The sequence below is a fragment of the Falco punctatus genome, assembly GCF_963210335.1.
Source record: "Falco punctatus genome assembly, chromosome: Z".
In the NCBI taxonomy this organism is placed as follows: domain Eukaryota; kingdom Metazoa; phylum Chordata; class Aves; order Falconiformes; family Falconidae; genus Falco; species Falco punctatus.
In genome coordinates, this window is record NC_137586.1 from 53,822,714 (window position 1) to 53,842,459 (window position 19,746).

Here is a 19,746-nt window from a genome sequence, read left to right on the forward strand (position 1 = left end):
CCGAGATTCAGTTTCTGAAAGTGAACTCACCAAGTCGTATCAGTTCACACTGAAGGAGCTTCTTTCTTAGCATATATTCATCTCTTCTCTTTTCTCTGTTTTTTTCTCTACCATTTTTTTTGTTTGTTTTTCCTCTCAGGTGCCCAAATGAATTTACTGGTGATCGCTGCCAAAACTACGTAATGGCCAGCTTCTACAGTACGTCCACTACCTTTCTGTCTGTGCTGCAGTAGAAGCATGCTCAGTTGGTGCTGCTTTCTTGTCACTGCATCTTTCCTCCAATTATTTTTTTTTTTAATCTGTAACTAGATTTGTTGCCTAAGGCCTAATATTGATTGTCTCTGCCTGTTGCATGAAAATTATAACAAAAGGAGGTGCAATACTCTCCTGGATTGTTTGGCATCGAGGTTATGGGGAAATGCAAGACTTAAGGATGCTGTGAAATTAACACTGAATGTTGTGATATGGACTCCCCACTGACATCAAGCAGTAAAAGTGCAAAAATAACATTTTGAAAGTTTCACGTTTTATTTGCTGCAAAAACCTTATGAGTCTCTGTACAGGACAGTTCTCCCCCAACAAAGGAACAGGTAGCTAATCCTCTACTTGCATATGAGATTTGTATTTGGACCTACAAGTTAAAGGTAATTGACATGCTTACATTGTTTCCGATCAGTACGTGCCAAAGAGGATCAAAGTGTTCTTCCTTCTCGTTGTCCAAGTTTCAGGGGAAAGAGCACAGAAAGAAAAAGGGGGAGAGGCAACATAAACAATGGGGTCTGACGTATTTATTTGTGGGTAACAGGTGCAAGAGATCAAGTATTTCAGAGCCAGATTAATTGGCCAAAGAAATGTATGAGACAGACAGACAGACACACGCACACACACACAACTGTCTGTGTCAGACTGCTGGTTGAATCAGCAGTGGAGTCACATATCTCATAAGCTTTCCCATAGAGCCGTAGGTTAATTATTATTACTTGTCAGGGAGGAAACAGAAATTACACTGAATATTAATTTTCTCTCATTGGCTATAGCAAAGTCAAAGGTAACATATAAGAAAATTGCTTAGATCTTACATTTTAATGCATGTGTGCTATTCATAATTAATTGTTCCTGGCATCAGAATGTACTATGATCTAAGAGCAGTACTATAGGAACTATTTTTTTGATGGATTACTTGCCAGCACAGAAAAATTTCAGAGACCAAAGGCTAGCTTAATTTAATTTCTGTTAGTATATAGGACAAAAATCCATTAGCATATGCTGGATGCTTTGGAGCCTGAAGAGATGCACAGGTTTTCTCTTATACTCATGGATGAAAAATGTCCATACATAATTCATACTGCCCATCATGGAAGCTAACCATGTAAATCCCAAGGGTGCTGACTGGAGACCAGACCTTCCAGCATTCAAGTGTGTATTTTATGCCCTGTTTTTAAAAGCTTTATTAGTGTGAGTTATTTTCAAAATGCATCTGATAACTATGGATTTGAAAATTTTTATGATGTTACAGTGTTTAAGTTTACCAATTGTTAGAATTAAATGGCCTTTTCTGGGTATTGTGGTGAAAAGTGCAGTTAAAGTTTTCTGATCTTAGAAGAATCATTTAAAAGGAGGTGGTGTAAAAATATAAGATCCATTGTTTGCTACTGAATCTACCCTGAAAACTATCGAAGAATTGTATGTTGATCAAAAATTCAACTTCTTACTCAGGAAAAAAAAAAAAACAACAAAAAAAACCCCAGAGGTTTAGGTGGGTTTTCCTTCATTAGTTTTTCAGTTCCCTAACTCTGGTTGGGATTTTTAAAGGAATCTTTGGGCAGTAGACACCAGGCTGAGATTTTCTGAAGTTGCCTCCATGGAAAAAGCATAGGTGCCCTTGCCTTGCTGCAAAGTCATGCTTAGCTGTAGTGCTTAAGCTGATCTAGCCCTCCTCTCCTTCAAATGCACAGGCAGGAGAGCACACCACTACCTACCTCTGAGGGCCACAGACAACAGCCATGAGACTCTGGCACTTCTGCCTACCCTGCATCTGTAGTATAATGTCTACAAATCTTAAAATGACACTTTTAGAAAGGGTCCAGTGAGGGTACACTTATATTTAACAACAAAAAGAAATAAAATAGTGAAGAAGTATTTATATGACTTTTTGTTATTACACCCAGCACAGACCAGAACATACAATTGTAAAAGGGACTTAGAATGAAAGTTATCTTCAGGAAACCGCAGCATTTGGGACCTAAAGTCAAGCTCATATTTTACACCATGTGCTCTGGGTGATCAGCTTAGCTCTGTAGATGCACCTTTTGCAAAGTACAGAGCAAATTGGAATGTTAAATAGCGTTAAGTGCCAGTAGGAAACAAAAGTGTGCATGTGAACTATACACTGCTGTCTAATTTTACTTGCTTTCAGAAGGATCTTTCTTCATTTGGAAAGAAAGGGTCAATGGGGTTCCACTCCAAGTGTGCCTACTGCTTAAAGCTCTGTATTTGGCCATTGAGAAAAAGTTAGCTTCAGAAATCTGCCTTAGAGTTGGTATTTGTAAGAGACCTGAAGTTACAAACTTTGCTGAATGGCTTTTGCAAGATCAAAATAAGGCCAATGCTGCTGAGCATTCTGGAAATCCGCTGTCCCAACAGCGCAAGGCTAACTGGCTTATCTTGGTAGTGGTTTGATTAACCCTGGAGGATGCAGTTATCCTGGTGCAGTAGCACTAAGTTGAAAAGGGACACATTAAATTAGGTGGTTCTCCATTTTAAGAGAAGTTCTTCCATAGAAATGTCTTTTCTTTCTGTCAGTGGAAATGTGAGCATAGCTGGGAATGGATGTGAGGGAGACTACTGGAAAGCATACGTTTAGGCTGACTGTGCCTTGACTTCCAGGTTTGCAAACACACCAAACCATAGGACAACCTGTTGTGGCTGAGAGGTGGTGGCTATTAGAGTCCCCACTGCCACAGTTACTTCCAGCCCTGCAGCTATGAGTTCTTCCCCTGTAACTGGTGCTTACCACCACTGAAGACCAAGGGAAACTAAAGAACAAACTGCGGTAGTTTTGCTTGTCTCTGGAGTCCGGCTGGCAGACTGTGTAATGTCCTTTCCTTGAGCACAGCAGTCACAGCTGATACCAGGTGTTTTACTCAATACCCTGGCTTTTTGCTGCCGCATTTTTGACTTTGAGGCTTGTGGTCCATTGTTGGTCTGTAAGACACCATAAGGTAGTCCACAAGCGTGTTGCAAAAATACATCTGTTCCATGCTGATACATTTGCTGTATTTGAATGTTCAAATATTCACTCCCTTTAAGGCAAGGAAGCAAGGCAAGTGGAGGAAAATAAAAGTAATGAATTAACATTACATTTTTGGCTAATTTTTATGTAGCTATGCATGAAAACTCTTATAGCAACACTGTGCAGAATGATCCTTGGGATAAGAAACAGTGGAGGAGCCTTGGATTAATAGAAGGTTGAGGAAACTTCTCTAGAATATAATCACAGGTAAAGTCTTTGTCCTCCCAAATGCCCCAGACAGGCCAAGGACCCCACCCAAAAGGACAATTGTCATCACTAGTTAACAGTTACATACCTATTGTGAGTACAGGATAACTTATGAGCCATGCTGTAAGCCGTCTTGGGCATGAATTAAATGTGGTCCCTGCCTTCCTGAAGGCAAAAGTTTCAGCATGGGACACCAGTTTAGACTGTGTCCCATTTCAGCTCTGCCATCCTTGGTAAGTAAGAGGGGCAGTATCAAGCGGGGTGGAGGGAAATTTCTGTTTCTGTGACAGCCCCTGCCTCATACTGTCAAGATGAGCCTGGCTGAGAAATTAAAGCGGGCAAGAATTGACTAAAGCTACAGTATTCTATAGGGATGACCAAAACTGCTGTTACTCTAATGGCCTCACTTTTTCAGTGTTTCTACAGGTCCTCAAATGTCCATTTTTAAGCAATTCTACTAGCTCAGGATTTCTCAGTTCCTATATATTTCTCAAGTGGCCACATCTGATGAGGGTACTAGACCTTATTTTGCACCTGGGCAAACATTCAATAGAAACCACATTGCGCATAAAAAGTATGTAACAATATTGGGTTCAATAGGAAAAGATCAGAAATGATGACCTGTTTATGAAATGAGAAGTGTTGGGATATTCTCCTTTCTTTTAGTCCAGCCTAGGGAATGTAGCTCGGAACAACAAAGATAAATAAGGGCCACATGACATCTATGTTTGAATAAGCAATGCATGTTTCTTCAGCACGTTTTCTTGTTAGGGCTTTCAGCCAGAACATATTCCCATTTTAAGTACCAAGTTCCCGTTGAATCATTTGAAATAGAAACTGCATGATATGAGTGACTTCCCCTAAAATTAAATTACATCCAAGCTAGGAATCTTACCTATAAGCAAGCATAAATACAGCAATATATATGCATGGGCATGTCATTCATTTTATTGAAGACTTAATCAAGCTTTCTATGCAACTAATGTATATTGTTAGCAGTGTTCATGTAGGCATGCAATACTGGCTCTTTAGGAAGAGATCTGGATGGATTTCAACCTACTTAACCCTTAAAATGTTACTGATTGGCAGGAAAGAATTGGCATTCCCCATGTGTACAAACTACACAAAAAATCCATTTGGTCAGAAAATCAGGGTTGGATTTAAATTTGACTGCACACAAAGACAAAGAAAGTGAAATCCACTACAGTTATGGTGGTGGCCCCATGGGAAAGGTCTCCTAGGGTACCTATCAGGGGCAAACCTATGTTCTTCCTCACCACCAACTGCTGGGACCTGGGGATGCTAATTTAGGCATGTGATCCACACGGCATCAGCTCCTGTACCCCAGGGTCATTCATCCAGCCAGCAGATGGTTCTACCAAGGCAGTGCAGCCCAAAGGCAGGGGAAAAGGGCATGGCTCCTCATTTTCTGGAAATGAAAGCCCTGATGCAGTCAGTCTGCAAAGCTGAGAAGGGCTCCCACTGCTAGGCAAACAGTCCCAGCCACCTCCAGGTCACAACCCACAAGAGCAAGGAGCTGCATACCAGGCACATGAGTAGGGCCAGAAGGGAGGGCAGCACATGACCCATTTGCAGGGGGATGCAGCCCCTTTTAAAGCATCCCTGTGCTCTCATGGGCCCATCTGAAATCAATCAGTCATTTCACATGGCATCCTCAGGCTATAGCTCCCTTCATCTCAGTAAGATCTTTAAGGGTTAATGGTTCCTGCTGCATTCCCTGCACTGTGGCTGTATAGATAGACCATATGTATTTTGGTGTGTAACCCTTGCAGAAGGTCTGGTCATGTAGTTTACAGAGGTGCACTTGAGCACTGCCCACATAACTACATGCCCCTTTGTCCTGTTTCATGTGCAGACACAGGATAGCTGTAATTCTTATATGTGATTTATTTTGGAGTACAGTTTATTGCTCTTTTCTGAAACTTTTTCCTTTTTCTTTCTTTTTTTGCCAACTTTCTGCATTGGCAGAGCATCTTGGGATTGAATTTATGGGTATGGACCAATCATTCCTTTTAGTCTGCAGATTTTAGAGCCTGAGAGATAAACCTCTTTTTATTTTTTTTTCTCCACCTCCCCTTCTCAATTCCTAACCAATTTCTTTATGCTTTAGAAGGGATCATACAGCTATAACAACAATGTCTGTCAAAATATTAACAGAGATCAGCTCACTGGAATAGTAGTAGTGATAGGGTATTCCAGACCCAAGGAATTCTAGGAATTACTGAAGTAATCGTAACATAGTGTACACTCATTTTTCTGCTGTGTAACTTTGACTAGTTTTGACATTTGCTTTTGCTAAGTTCTTCTAGCGTTGCAGGATTTTGGAAACACTGTAAGCATTAAGCAGAATGACTAACTAGTCTATAAAAAAAGATGATCTGTTATAGCTAGTTAAAATTCTGCAAATTTAGTCTTGAGCTCTGGTTTCAAAGTAAAGTTTTATGTCTAAACCCACAGCTAGTTATGTAAATCAGATGCATATACATATGTATAAATGATATGCATATATATACGTTCGTTTCTAGGACTGTAAATCAGAAGTGAACTGAAAGTTATTTAGGAACTCCAGCAGAGTTTTACAGCTAGACTCCAGATCCTCAAGTCAGAAAATATATTCAATATTTCTAATACCCAATTAATATTGCACCCAACTGAGAACATTGGCAGTGGGTACTGTTTTTACTCTTCAGCTTAAATACAACAGAAATAAATCTTGTAAGTCCTCTTCGTGAATAAACTGTACTTACCTGACAAACATTTAGTAATCAGGGGTACAGATAATTTATCTCTTGAATATGCTAACTTGGAATTCAGGACAGTTTTAGTTTGGAATCTCCTAAAATTGTCAGCAAATGAGAAGAAACAGCCAGGGATGTTTTTTGCACAGTTTTAGTTCATGTTCTTTTTTAAAATGCCCCCACAAAATGTCATTAGCTTAAGCTGCGGACTGTGGAAAACCCATTGCAAGTCCAAATTTAAAAAACCTCTCACAACCCAACATATTGTTGTTATTATTATTATTATCACAAGGTAATATTAATTTGCATTCACAAGCACTAGATTGTAGTAGAAGATATATGGCTACATTAACATATGAGGAATTAAACTGAAATAATTTTTAAAAAATTCTTGTAAATTTTGCTTTATATATAAGATCACATCAGTGGAACCACCCCTTGGAATGAAATTCTTTTTAAAATCCCCAGAGATCTGTAAGAAGAAAAACCTTAAAACAGAGCAAATTTAAGACCACATATATATCATCAATTATGTATAAATTAGGGTGATGTGAAATTAATTGCATAATGTGCATATTTGAAAAGATACACATAGAGGGATTTAATGTCTTGACTTAAGTCTCATGTTGATTTGATTTGCCGAGTACTCGGGGGGGGGGGGGGGGGAAGTGTATTAAAATGATTTTCAATACTTAACAGGCCAAAACCTTTTCCAAATTCTCACTGCACATACATTTCTCTACAGACTTTTCCCCAAGGCTGCTATTAATTTTTTTTCAAGCTAGTTTGATGAGCACTGCAAACACAGCACATGTTGTTTGGCTTTGCACCATTGGCTGGCTCTGTAAATGTTCACGTTGGCCAGAGAGAGAGGGCAGTTTTGGGGCAAAACCTGGTCCCTGCTTCACAAAACTCTTCTAACCATAAACAGAAATGCCAAGGCTCATCCTTGAGGCACCAGGCTGCCTGCAGAGCTGTGGCCAGGACTGCAGCCCAGCTGGGCTGCCAGCATCCCCTGCCACCCACAGAGGACCCGCAGGTCACCCAGGCATCCCTGGCTCAGCCAGGAGCACCACCAGGTTTACGTGGAAGCTTTCTGGTTTGCTGAGCAGGACAGGTCCACATGCGTGTGCCTTCCCAGGCAGCTGTTCACCCTCGTAGCTTGAGGGAAGGCATGGTGGTGCAGCAGTTCATGCACACCATGTCAAGCTGGATCATCCTAACCGCCTCATTTCAAAGGGCATGGGAGGGAATTACGGCAACAAAAGCAGACCCAGGGGTTTTCCTCTCCATGCCCCTCAAGACCATCAGTCCCAGTAGATGTGCCAGTGCAAGGAGCATTGCTCAGGACTGCATTCACAGCTCTGCTCCCCCACTGCACCTACCGCCCCTGTGGTGGGGGAGAGCCCAGGAGCATCCAACATACACGAGCAATGAGCCTTAACTCACTGGTAGCCTCAGCAAGGCCACCACCAACCAGCCAGCCAGCTCATCTGCAGCAGCCTCAGCCTGGAGTAAGCCTCATGGAGTCAGTGAATTTTTTCTCTGAATAGAAACAAAGCAGAATTTCCACGTGAATTCATCTTCTTCCACCTCTCCCTTCCCCTTCAAGAAAAATGGTTGATATGTCCTTTCATTTTGCTTTTACAAGCTAACAGCTGACAGCATGACAAAAAAAAAAAAAATTCAAATTTGCCCCTAAATTGCTTAGCACAGTTCTCCTGTTTCCTGTGACATCCTTGTAATACATCATTTCCATGGCTAACTAATAAGCGCTTTCAGAAGGGGCAAAATTGGGAAGGGGGCAAAGTGCCACTAACTAGCCTAGGCAAGGAGTTATGCTGTATGAGAAATCCCTTCACACTCTGCTTCAGCCTTTTTTGGTTTTTTTTGTCCCCAAGCATTTCTTCACTCTGTTTTTTCCAGTATCAAGCATGCTGTGCCAGGCCTGCAGTTGACTTCTCAACCCTTTAACCTTGTCTTTCCCTATATCTCACCTACCTTTTTTTCTCTTTGTCCTGGTTTGGTTTGGTTGGAGTTTCAGCCCTTTCTTCCTTCCCTTTTTTGACTTTCTGTTCTTGGAGTTGTATCTTTTTCTTTAATACATTTTTGCAGCATCTTAGTTTTACCAAACTCACTTCTTCCCCCCTCCCTTGTTAATAATCAGTGCTATTAATTTTGTCTGACAGTGCTCATGACGTGTTTGCTAGTGTTTTGGTTTACAGTGCGTTTGGCTTGTAAGACAAAGCTGTTCCATGGTAAGATGCATTATATCAGAGAAATTCAGGTTTCTTTTTGCTTTGTGGTTTGTTGCATGGAGTATTTGCCTTTTCCCACAGCACCTTTAAGACTAAACTAGATAAGCCTGGGAAACACACTGGAGGAATGACTGCTCCCTCTTCAGTAGGGAGCATTTTCTCCTGAACTGGTGTGGCATTTATGACACATCATTTAAGTCCTTGAGCTTGGACAGAGACTCATGGCACGTGTGAGGGACCATTGTGCATCTCTGGACCTCCTGGTGAATTGCCCCACAGATCTTTTATGTTCACTTAAGCCCCTTCGAGGGGGAATAATGCCAAAATTTATCCCAAAGATAATAAAAATGCAGCTTTTATTCACTGATTTTTAATCACTTGCTGGTATTCAAACTGTGGTCAGCAGTGTAGTCTGACTTAAGGCTACCCTCCAGCCTGGATCCTCCAGAGCAAGTTTTCTGGATGGACTGCTTATCAAAAATAAGATTTGAGAAAAGCTAGACACCCATTTTTGTCCTAAAAGCAGCAATGGAAATCTTCACCCATAAAGCATCAACACAGAATGCAGCTCTGTTTTATCACTCCTTACACAACATTTCCCTGGTACAACATGCATCAGTGTTCCCTGCCAAGCATGAGTGGGGCTGGAATGCATGAGTAGCTCTAACCCAAACATTACCAGCGCTGCTGATGTCTTTATAATAGTGAAATATCTCTGATGAATGAGATTGGTAACAAGTTGTCATCACAGAGCAAGCTGCCGCTCCAGATAGAGCTGGACACAAAAAAAAGCCAAATAGAAATCAAGCATTTCTCTGATACAAGGCACTACTGGGTTTTGGTGTTGCTGTGTTTTTGGAGGAGCACTGGAGAAAGTCTGAATTTTATGACCACAGCTCAAAACCTGTCTTTATTTCCATTGGTAATTTAATTACAAGCCAAGCTCATGTCTCAAATGTAGAAAGATATTTTGAAATCTCTCCTGTAAAGACAACTGAGATATAAATTGACATGGGAGTAGAGACACATTGGATATGAAAACAATCCAAAGAAGATAATAAGAAAATAATTTCTCTTAAGGCCCGTAAAACTGGCCTTCATTCCAGCTGTCTTTGCAGAGTAAAACTTCCAAAGCATTTGCAAATTCATGTTATGACCTTAGTGCATTGCATTTTTATTTCCAGCAAATCTGAGTGTTTGTCAGTTGTGAAGTTGTTTCTTAGATATTATACTTGTTGACTTAAACAAAAAGAAAGATTACTTTTGACTGTAATTGTATGGATGATCATTCATCCCTAGTACTGTCTTAAGAGCTTATGATTTAGTCCTGTTCTCCTTGCAGTCAATAATGAGTCTGCCTGAAGTGTGGTGGCTGTGTTTTAGTGTGGCAGTGTGAACCTGTGCAGTGATTTGCAGCATGCCAGCTGTTGACTGTGTGCTCCTTGCCTAGCCGTCCTCCATGTCGTGACCTTCTCTGTTTTTGTCCCTTTCTAGAAGCTGAGGAACTGTACCAGAAACGGGTGCTGACCATAACTGGCATTTGCATTGCTCTTCTAGTAGTTGGCATCATGTGTGTGGTGGCCTACTGCAAAACCAAGTAAACTTTTCTTTTTTATATCTGTGGTTGTTGGTCAGGGCCTTCCCAGTTGACTGTAGCTTCTACTCCTCTGAGCGTAAGGTTGTATTTGGGTTTCTCCAGAGCTGAACTGAAGAGACAGACCTGTGGCCAGGGTGCTCTGGTCCAAGCCAGATGGGTGCAGGTCTCCATGTCCATCAGCAGTGCAAAAAATAAGACAGGTATCTGAAAGGTTTCTTACCCCTCAAAAGTGACTCGAGCAAATTTCACTGACTTGCAACTCTTTGTTTATCACCCATTCCAGCTGGTTTCCCTAGCTGGAAAGGAACAAACCCCAACACTAGAGTCATGTTGCTCTCCAGCAGTAAATTTTACATATCAGACTGGTTTGTTTTTACTTGAGGCAAGATTAATGGTGCTAAAAGTTACTAAATACCAAAGGCCAAAGAACCGAACATGAAAGTGCTCCCAATGCAAAAGTAGGCACTTAAATGCATTCTGTGAATCTCTGTAAATTACTGGGGGTGACTCTGAAACACACATGAGGCACCCTGGACCATAAATTACAGTGAACGTCAGCAGGATTTGTGCTGCCAAAACTTCTGACTGGCTTTATAAATCTCCCCACCAAAACACAGAAAACCCTTACCATAAATATTCCACATCTGCATAAAGCTGATTTACTGTTGCAGTGCCTGATTGACAGTTGGGTTGTTGGTTTTCTTGTTAGCCCCAACAATAATGGATGTGTTAAAAAGGGAGTGGGGAATCATTTGCCCCCCTTGATGAGAGTCCAGCCACACAAACATTCTGCTCACACCCACAAGTTTGTGCCAGTGGGCGGTGAGGAACGACTGAATGAGTAATAAAGAATCAGACCAATTACTGCTTTTAGAAATGACAACTGGCATTCCAGGGCAGCTAAACAATATTTTTCCTGGTCCAAAGTTCATCAATATCAGCCAAGACATCCCCATGAATTTCATCATACCTTTACTCAGTGTCCTGAAGTAACATTTTCTACATAAAGAGCCCACAGAATTCATTAGAGGTCTGGATGCTTTGTCATGGTTTGTCCCAGACATCACTGATTGCTGCCAGCCAAAAGTGAAATGTTTTCAAACACAGCTGATGAGAGTGAAAGTGAGCTGCCAGTTCATGGCCCTCCAAGCGCAGCAGTGATGCCAGACTGCTATCTGTGAGAAGTTCCCCACATGCTCGTTCCTCCTAACAGGGAAAGAAACAGAAACGAAGGGAAATCCTGGAACGGTGTTAGGAGAACACACTAAATAAAGTGTAATGGCTTGGATTTTGTTGATTTCCTTGCAAGAGGTACTGCTGGTCAAATGTTAAGGCAGTATCTTCTGACATGGAGTTTCAATTCAGAGGTGCTTTATTTGCAAGTCACATACATTAAGGGAAAGCCTTCTCAGAATAAGTGAAGTACACAATAGCTTTTCCATTATTCTTCCTTCTTAGTTTCCTGGAGCAATTTCTTTTTTTTATACTAGAGGACAAATGGCACATATGGAAGCATGCAAAATGCAAATACATTGTTCACTGAAGGTGGGAAGTAATGCGGTTTCCTCGGGTCAGATTCCCAGCCCATATGTGCTGGGATCTCAGACCCGTAGATGATGAACTCGAACTCCCTCTAGAACCTACTTTTTCTACCATGTCAGGGGACCTGGGCTGTACTCACATTCCAAGGTCTCCAAGATCTCATGAAGGAGTGCTGTGAAATCCAGTTAAACCCTTGTCTGTGTTGCTTCTCAGCCCAGGGCAGGTATTTGGGTAGCTGCTCAGGCATCTCCTGGCACTGCATTCCCCATCCACCTTAACCAACTGCATGTCCTAAGATGATGCCTGGTTATCTTCCAAGCACAAAGCCCGCATGGACCAGGGACTGTGTCCTGCTGAGACAGGAACATTTCCAGGGCAGCCCTGTCTGCTTATACCATTCCTGTGGAGTGTCATAAATTAAGCATCTTCCACTATCCAGGCACATACGCACAGAGAAAACACAAAAAAATGCAGTGTGTCAAGTCATGTTTTCTTTGTCTTTAAGCTTCCCTGGCTATCAAGCTTCAATATATTTATTGTTTTCCCTCCCCCTCCTCTTTAGAAAACTTGGAACAGTCCCCTTGAGTTCAAAATGGGATTGAAAATGCTTATATCTTACACTGTATTGCCCTGCCAAAACTATCTGCACTTCTGCATACAGCTTAGGGAATTGTGTGTATTTTAGTTCTTGCCACAGCCAAGGTCATACACACTCTGCAGTGTGCTGGAGCCTGCATCCTCTCTTCATTTCCCTGGATTCTGTGGCAGGATGGTGGAAGTTCTCCAGGATAATCAGACAAAACTGGGGAACATTGATAAATAAATCTGAACTTGAATAGCTCTTTCTCTGGTTATTTATTTCGGTGTTCTGTTTAGTGTGTTCTGCATGGCCTTCACAGCACCAGGTTTTCCTATGCTGCAAGTTTCACTACTGACAGCTTGTAATGATCTCCTGAAAATTTCTTTTGAGGAGAGCTGGAAGGATTAGCAACTGGAGAAGGAGCAGCTGAGGACAGTGCACAGCAGAAGCATTCAAGTCAGCCAAAGACTATGCCATTAGTATCTGTGGTTGATGAATGGTTCTACTGAATGCATTAGCAGCTCTGGCATCTACCTGGTAATCATTAGGTTCCAGAATTAATCAGATATTACTGCAACAAAACCTGCAAGAGCTGCCAGGGTGGCTGCAGGCTCAGGCATACCTCACACACTCATTTACTTTGGACTTCTGGGGCTTCCTCTGCACACTTCACTTTTCTAATACATTTATGTATTTGGGGTGCACTGCTGAGGTAGAGAACAAACCCCACAAAAAATTGTGTAGCTGCCACATCACAAAGATCGTGGCACACACGGCGTTTTCCAATAGCTGCAAGCAAGCCCTGAGGCATGGTCACCTTGGCTCCCTGTGGTAAAAGGAGAAGTGTAACCCAGTGGGCTACCAGGAATCTGGCCATGGCTGCGACGAGTGTCAAGATGGCTGGATTAAAATCTCTCCTCCCTCCCTTCTGAGTACAAAAAAGAACTTCTCCTGAGAGGGAGCATGGCTTAGAAATTACTTCCCACTTCCTCACACTTTTTCCCATCCCTCTGTGGCCTGCTGACTCCTGGAAGGGTTCCCACCCATCCTTCCCCTTCTGCAGGTCCCCGCAGATCCAGCTGCAATTAGCCCTGTGGTCTTCAGAGTTACTCTGAGATCTTGCAGCAGTGAGGAAAGTGCTGGCAGAAAAAGTGATGTTATATTACTGTAGTCATCATCAACATGCTGAAAGGTGCAGCTGCTTTCCCTTTGTCTATTAAAATTGTTTCCGTGTTTCGTACACAGGAAGCAGAGGAAAAAGTTGCACGACCGCCTTCGGCAGAGCCTGCGCTCGGAAAGGAACAATGTGATGAACATGGCCAATGGGCCGCACCACCCCAACCCGCCGCCAGATAACGTCCAGCTGGTGAACGTAGGTTTTATTGCCCGCATTTCAGCCTAGGCTGCCAGTGCCAGAGCAAAGCTTACCTCACAGCTTTTAAACTTCCACGTGCCGCAGGCTGGTGGCTGAATTCTCTTGGCTTTCTTCACCCAGAAGCAATTAGGGACTTTGCAAAAAACATGCGTTAAAATGAGATACATTTCTGCAGATGGCCATTTTACTGGGGTGTGCTGCAGTGCTGCAGCTGTGCCTGTGGATCTGGGACACCAAGAGCAAGAAGAACACCTCAGAAAAAAATACTAATGGCTCTACAGCATGGCTAAGTTCTGTAGGCGTCAGTTTTCTCAGACACACATGTCTTGCTCTTCCTACTTCCTCTTGGCCTGATGGTTTGTGAGTAGGGACAGCCCCCTCAGATCAGGAATGTGACACTATGTACTCAGGGGTAGAAGTCTGAATGAAGATCTCACCAGGACAGTAGCAGTGTATGGGGAGATGGGGTGGGGGCTGATACTCAACCAGCATCCACCAGCTTTTTCTCAGAGTAGAGTTACTTTTCAACTAACCCCTTGGCCAAGCCCCTTGGCCTTAGAGGCCAGGGCTCGTGCTGCCTATAGCCACTTCCTTCTCTCCTCCCTTTCCCAGGGGAGCCAGCTGCCTGCCGGGAATATCAGCTTCCTGCTGCCTCGAGCCATGCCTGCTCTCCTGCTCCACCATCACTGTAGATAGTCATGACAGCTCATTGCAGGGGTGAGCCCTGGCTCTGCTAAGTCAATGGCAGCACTCTCACTAACCTTGGTTAAGGCCAAGACAACTTTTTAGAAGAGCTCAGCTTCCAATATTGCCCCACAAAAGTCCTAAATCCATGGTCAGATCATTAAGAAAGGGGAAAACAGGATTCCCCAGCAAGGAGAATGGAGGGTCCTACCAGTGACAGCACTGAGGGAACCTCCAGACAAAAGCTGAGAGGCTGGGCACTGCACACACATCTCAGGAGGTTTTGACCCATTCTGCAGATCACCCCCTGATGAATAGGTCTGCCCAGGTGCTGTATCCTGGGCACTGGAAACAGTCATATCCTGCCCAGGTTCTTGTCCTGCAATGAACAATTGCTACTGCTAACTACTGCTGTCTTCTCCATCAGAGAATAATATTTTTGATGTATCTGGTAGTAAAGCGATGATTGCCTTTCCAGGTCTCCATCCATTTGGACTTCTCATTCCTTTCTTAAATAAGTATGTTGTTTATAGCCTGATTGGGATGCACACCTTCGCTAATTTCCTCATTAATTTCCTCCTGTTTTGAGTTTAGATGGGGTACGTATGCAGAGATGCACACGAATGTGCTCAAGTGTATTAGTGTAGTTTCTGCTTGCATTTAAGTGGCAAAGTTTGTGCTTCAGCATGTGTAAAAAGCTGCAACTTGGAGGGGGGAGATTGGAAATTACGTCTGCCAATGTGCTGTGAACTACAGTTTGTAAACTTGAGATTTGTCTGGGTTTTTTTCAGCAGTACGTTTCAAAAAACATAATCTCTAGCGAGCATGTCATCGAGCGAGAAACAGAGACCTCATTTTCGACAAGCCACTACACCTCAACAACACATCACTCTGTGACAGTCACCCAGACACCCAGCCACAGGTACTGGAGAGGGAAGGGAAACAACACCTGTAATATCTGATCTGTTACTGTTGCAAATCTGTAAAGATGTGTAAAAAAACAAACCCAGAAAAGTCTGTGCTCCTTTCGTAGTGTTTTCATTTTAAGACTAACAATAGTTGATGTCATGTCACCTAACTAGATATCTTTCTGGGAATATACAAAGAACTTTATTGACTGAATGGCATTCCAATACTGTTACAGTGAATCTTAGTATATACAAATTCCTAAATCAGTGGCAGTCCTGGTGACTGGAAAGCCCTTCTTCCCTCTCATCCACACATGCAAAATCATCTTGGTGCATGTGGATTCATACAATTCACAAAACTCTGCAGCCCCTTTTACCATCCCAAAGGTTATGCTGCACATCCTGAGTGGCAACAGAAACCTTCCTTTCCCCTGGCTAAACTTCCGCTTATCTGCATTTACCACCAAAACACCTTCTCATGCTCTCCTCCCTTCTTCTCCTTTCCTGGTTGCTGCTGTACAGCTGGAGTAATGGCCACACCGAAAGCATTGTCTCCGAAAGCCACTCAGTGCTCGTCAGCTCCTCTATGGAGAACAGCAGGCACACCAGCCCAGCAGGACCACGGGGCCGCCTGAATGGCATCAGCGGGCCACGGGAAGTCAACAGCTTCCTCCGGCATGCAAGAGAGACCCCCGACTCCTACCGAGACTCTCCTCACAGTGAAAGGTAGGACACACCACCCATTGCTTTCAGCTGGCAAGATCTGGTGTTACCAGATGATTTCAAAGCTTGGGAGCACAGGATGAAACACAACAGTGCAGCTGTTCACATAAAGCATTCATCTCCACATTCATAAAGGTGGAGAACTTGGAAGTAGTTTAAAGTCTACCAAAAGCATTTCTTCCTTTCTTGCCTCTGCTAGGTTTATTTCTGATAGCCAGCAGTTCACATTTGGAAAAGCTCTACTGAAGTAATTTGTCTGAAATTTCCATTGTAAAGCAAAAACGGATCTTTGACTAATTATCAGTTTCTTTGAAGAAGCAAGTGAGAAAACTGAGGGAATTTGTGAGACACAAAAGGTAGGGAGAAAGTAATGTATTCATCCACAGGAGGAGGGCAATGAGGACTCCAAGCAGTATAGGAATTTTGCCACCACCCACTTTCAGGGAGAGTCCAGCTCCTTCAAAAATTCCCCTTGTCACTTTATTAAATAAAAGCAAGGGGCACAAAGTGCAAGCCAGAAGAACCCAGGTCATTATTAAATCAGAAGTACTTTAAAAAGTAAAGATGGCCAGGAGTTTTCCAGCAAAGTAATTTTTTCTCTGAAAGGGCTGGTTCATCAGTACCTAAGGCCTGCCTTGAAGTACATTAGTTACAGGAAAACTTTTACTGAAAAACTCTTCTAAGCTTTAGGCTAGGATTTTATCTCAAAAGCACTGGATGGCCCCAGACTAGCAAAAGCAAGACTGAGAAGAAATAAGACACGTAAAGAGAGCTTTGCTCCAAACAATCAGAGGCAGAAGAAAAGGAAAACAAAGGGTTACTGGACCAGTTCCCTGAGCACTGTGAAATCACAAGGGATTTGATCTCGTGGGATGTCCATGATGTTGAAAATGCAGTTAGACAATCCCCAAGGAGACTGAATTGTGTAGGAGACAAATTGTAGTTTTCAGAAAAATGAATGTGCAAGTTCAGCAAAAGCCATTCCTGTGGTCCTCCCTCTGCTACACAAATAATGGCTTTGCAGTGGAATAAGGCACCACAGCTGACAGCTCTCTGAATAAGGCCTGTAGGACCACTAAAGATAGCGGACTGGCTCTCTCCCTATAATAAAGTTATCTGTTATTTATCATAGAATTTAATTTCAAGATATGTGGCTCACGTGACATAAACAGTCATGGCCCCAATCCAGCAGAGCACTTCAATAAGATTAACTTTTAATCATGAAAGTAGCTCCATCAAAATCAGTGAGATTACACACATGGGTAGAGCTTAGCACGTGCTTAAGTATGTTGCTGGATCAGGACCTAGAGCAGTAAATACCACCTTGTCTTCTGCCTGGGAGATGTATGGGAAACACAGCCACATGCCCACTAATGGTGAATATTACAGCTTAATATATTTGGGCATCTTCATATGAGGAGCAAAGGTCATTTGTGCTGTCTTCCTCCATTGCCTGCGCATCTGGAGCATCATTCTGATATGAGGTGTATAGATTTTAGAGGGTGGAAAAGGAGCATATATACCTTTTCAGTGAGAAGAAAGAAGGCATTTCATCAATTACTGTGTTTCTTGAAGATTAGGCTATAGGTGAAAAGCAGCAACATTTCTGTGATAATCATCAGGCATTGATGGCCTAGCCTGTGCCTGAAACAACTGTGAATTTGAAATGCAGAAGACAGTTCTCTGGGCATTAAATTTGACCGCATCTATTTTTAGCAAGCAGGAAATACATGGCAGATTATTTCTGAGATGGATTGGTGTATGTGTTTATATATAAGGGGGAAAATGAGAGTTATTTGCAACTAAAAATTACTCTGAAACATAAAGGAATGTATAGAAGCCATCAAATGCCACTGTGCTGTGAATTGGTAGATCAGTGCTGTGTTCCCTCTACCCTCCAGTCCCTCAGTTACTTCACAATTTTGAAATTAAATAGAATAGACATTACAAGGGGTTCTTTTGCATTACCCCATCCCATTGTTGGATCCCATGCCCTGACACGTTTACACAAGCAGAAGACCCAAGCACCTATATTTTAGAAACATCTCAGCCATCTTACAGGAGAGAAGATCAAAAAACACCATCTCCGCGTAAAAGGCTGAACTATATGAGTAAGTTGGTAGTGTGTAACTAGTTAATGCTTGTTGGATGGCTATGGATACATTCTGATCTCCTGCACTTAACCAGCGTGGTTTACCTCTTGTTGCCTATGAAGCTGGTTAAATCTATCACCTTTTAACCTTCCTTTTGGTAGGGGCTAGAGCTGCATGTTTTCAGTACCTGTGCCTCAGCTCGTAGACACCAGCTTATTAGCACTACCCCATTACAGTGTGGAAAAATATACCAGAAATGTGTAAATCCACAACACCCCAGTATGAGTAACTTGACACTGATGTAAGCGTGCACAGTACACTGAACACCTTTAACTAATTTAGTGTATTAACTGAATCAGTTTAGTTAAAATCCAGTGTGTCAAGATGTACGTCCAACATAGTACCAGCTGAGGAAGTAGAAAGGCTTCAGTTTTTCAGACAATGCCTATTTAAAAATGTGAAAGGGATGAAAAGCTAGCTCATGGAATGAAAAATAAAGAATTACTTAATTCATCCAATGCAAAAACCTATTAATTGCCCTCTGCTCTCACTGGCAGCCAACTTGATTAATTCACATGCACAACTCCAGTTTTGCTTTTCTTTCTCCTATTCTTCAGTTGGTGTAAATCAATATGCCTCTGCTGAAACCCATCACTACTACACATCAGTTCAGGTTCTGTCCTGGTTTATTTTTTGTCCAATAACTCTGTTTTAATCAAGTGCAATATGTGCAACTGAGTAATAGACTGGATAAGAAACTTGGATTCAGATTTATTTTGGTTATTTCAGACTCAAAAAAATAAATCACTAACGAAAAACTAGTAACTTCATCAGTCATAGCCATATAACTTGTCTGAAAGGGCCTATATAAGAGACAGCACTTAGAAAGGTTTTAAATTTGGACACAGATGAAATTCAGGCAGGTGAACCTAGGATAAGAACAAAAGAAAGTGAAATTATGCAAAATGTCACGTTGGGCACTGTGCTTTGTTCAAGAAGTTTCAGTCAGATCCTCACCTGGCAAAAATCCACATGATTTATAGCATCTCATGGAGCTCCACTGATTCAAACCAGCTAAGAGTCTCACATTTTTTGTCCTCTTCCTTTGGGACAAGGTCTGTACTGGCATCTGAGCTTTGTTTTCAAAAATCACCTTTGACCACTACCCTTCCCACAGAAACTTATAAAGGAATAGAGGCAAATTTTGCAGAGCAGTCGTGAACACTAAGCCAGACAGTCCTCTCTGTCAGCATTCGCTGCCATATGAGGACAGATAATGCTGCACGTTTCTTTGCAGATAAACCTGCCAGCCAGGTAACTAGCACCCCAGGAGCGGAGCAGCACAGAGTTGCTGTGGGGCAGTGCTGCAAATCCTCCTCTAACTACCCCCAGGAATTAAAATTAGCAGAATCTGGCTCTAGACTTTGTCCAAACATTGCTTTTCCCTTTAGCCTGAGACAGTTTGGTTGCCAGAAGAGGGTTAAGTCCCAGGAGGACTGTCCCTTAGTTCCCTTCCTTTCTCTCCTCCTGTCTGTTTGCATGCACCCCAGGTTCTGGTAAACTCTTGCCAGAAGGGCAGCAACCATTCTCCTTTTGAGAAAATACTTGCAAATGCATTTTGTTTCTGGCAGCGCCCCAATCTCTGGATCCCATTCCTGTATTCATTCCAGGAAGTTATGTTATTTGTGCAAATAATTTACAGCATCTCCATGTTTTTTCTGAGGTGAA

The 19,746-nt window shown here is 42.4% G+C and overlaps 1 protein-coding gene across 5 annotated transcripts in view; it reads left to right on the forward strand.

The window, feature by feature from the left end:
• Positions 1–19,746, forward strand: part of NRG1 (neuregulin 1) — a 501,573-nt gene that overhangs the window by 453,874 nt on the left and 27,953 nt on the right. For 4 of the 5 annotated variants that reach the window (XM_080372046.1, XM_080372047.1, XM_080372043.1 and 1 more), the window contains 6 exons: positions 140–198; positions 5,489–5,512; positions 10,011–10,113; positions 13,481–13,607; positions 15,086–15,216; positions 15,725–15,928. In XM_080372046.1, the coding sequence (XP_080228172.1) occupies positions 140–198; positions 5,489–5,512; positions 10,011–10,113; positions 13,481–13,607; positions 15,086–15,216; positions 15,725–15,928 (648 nt within the window). The remainder of the gene's footprint in view (positions 1–139; positions 199–5,488; positions 5,513–10,010; positions 10,114–13,480; positions 13,608–15,085; positions 15,217–15,724; positions 15,929–19,746) is intronic. The other variant, XM_080372045.1, reaches the window with a different exon arrangement.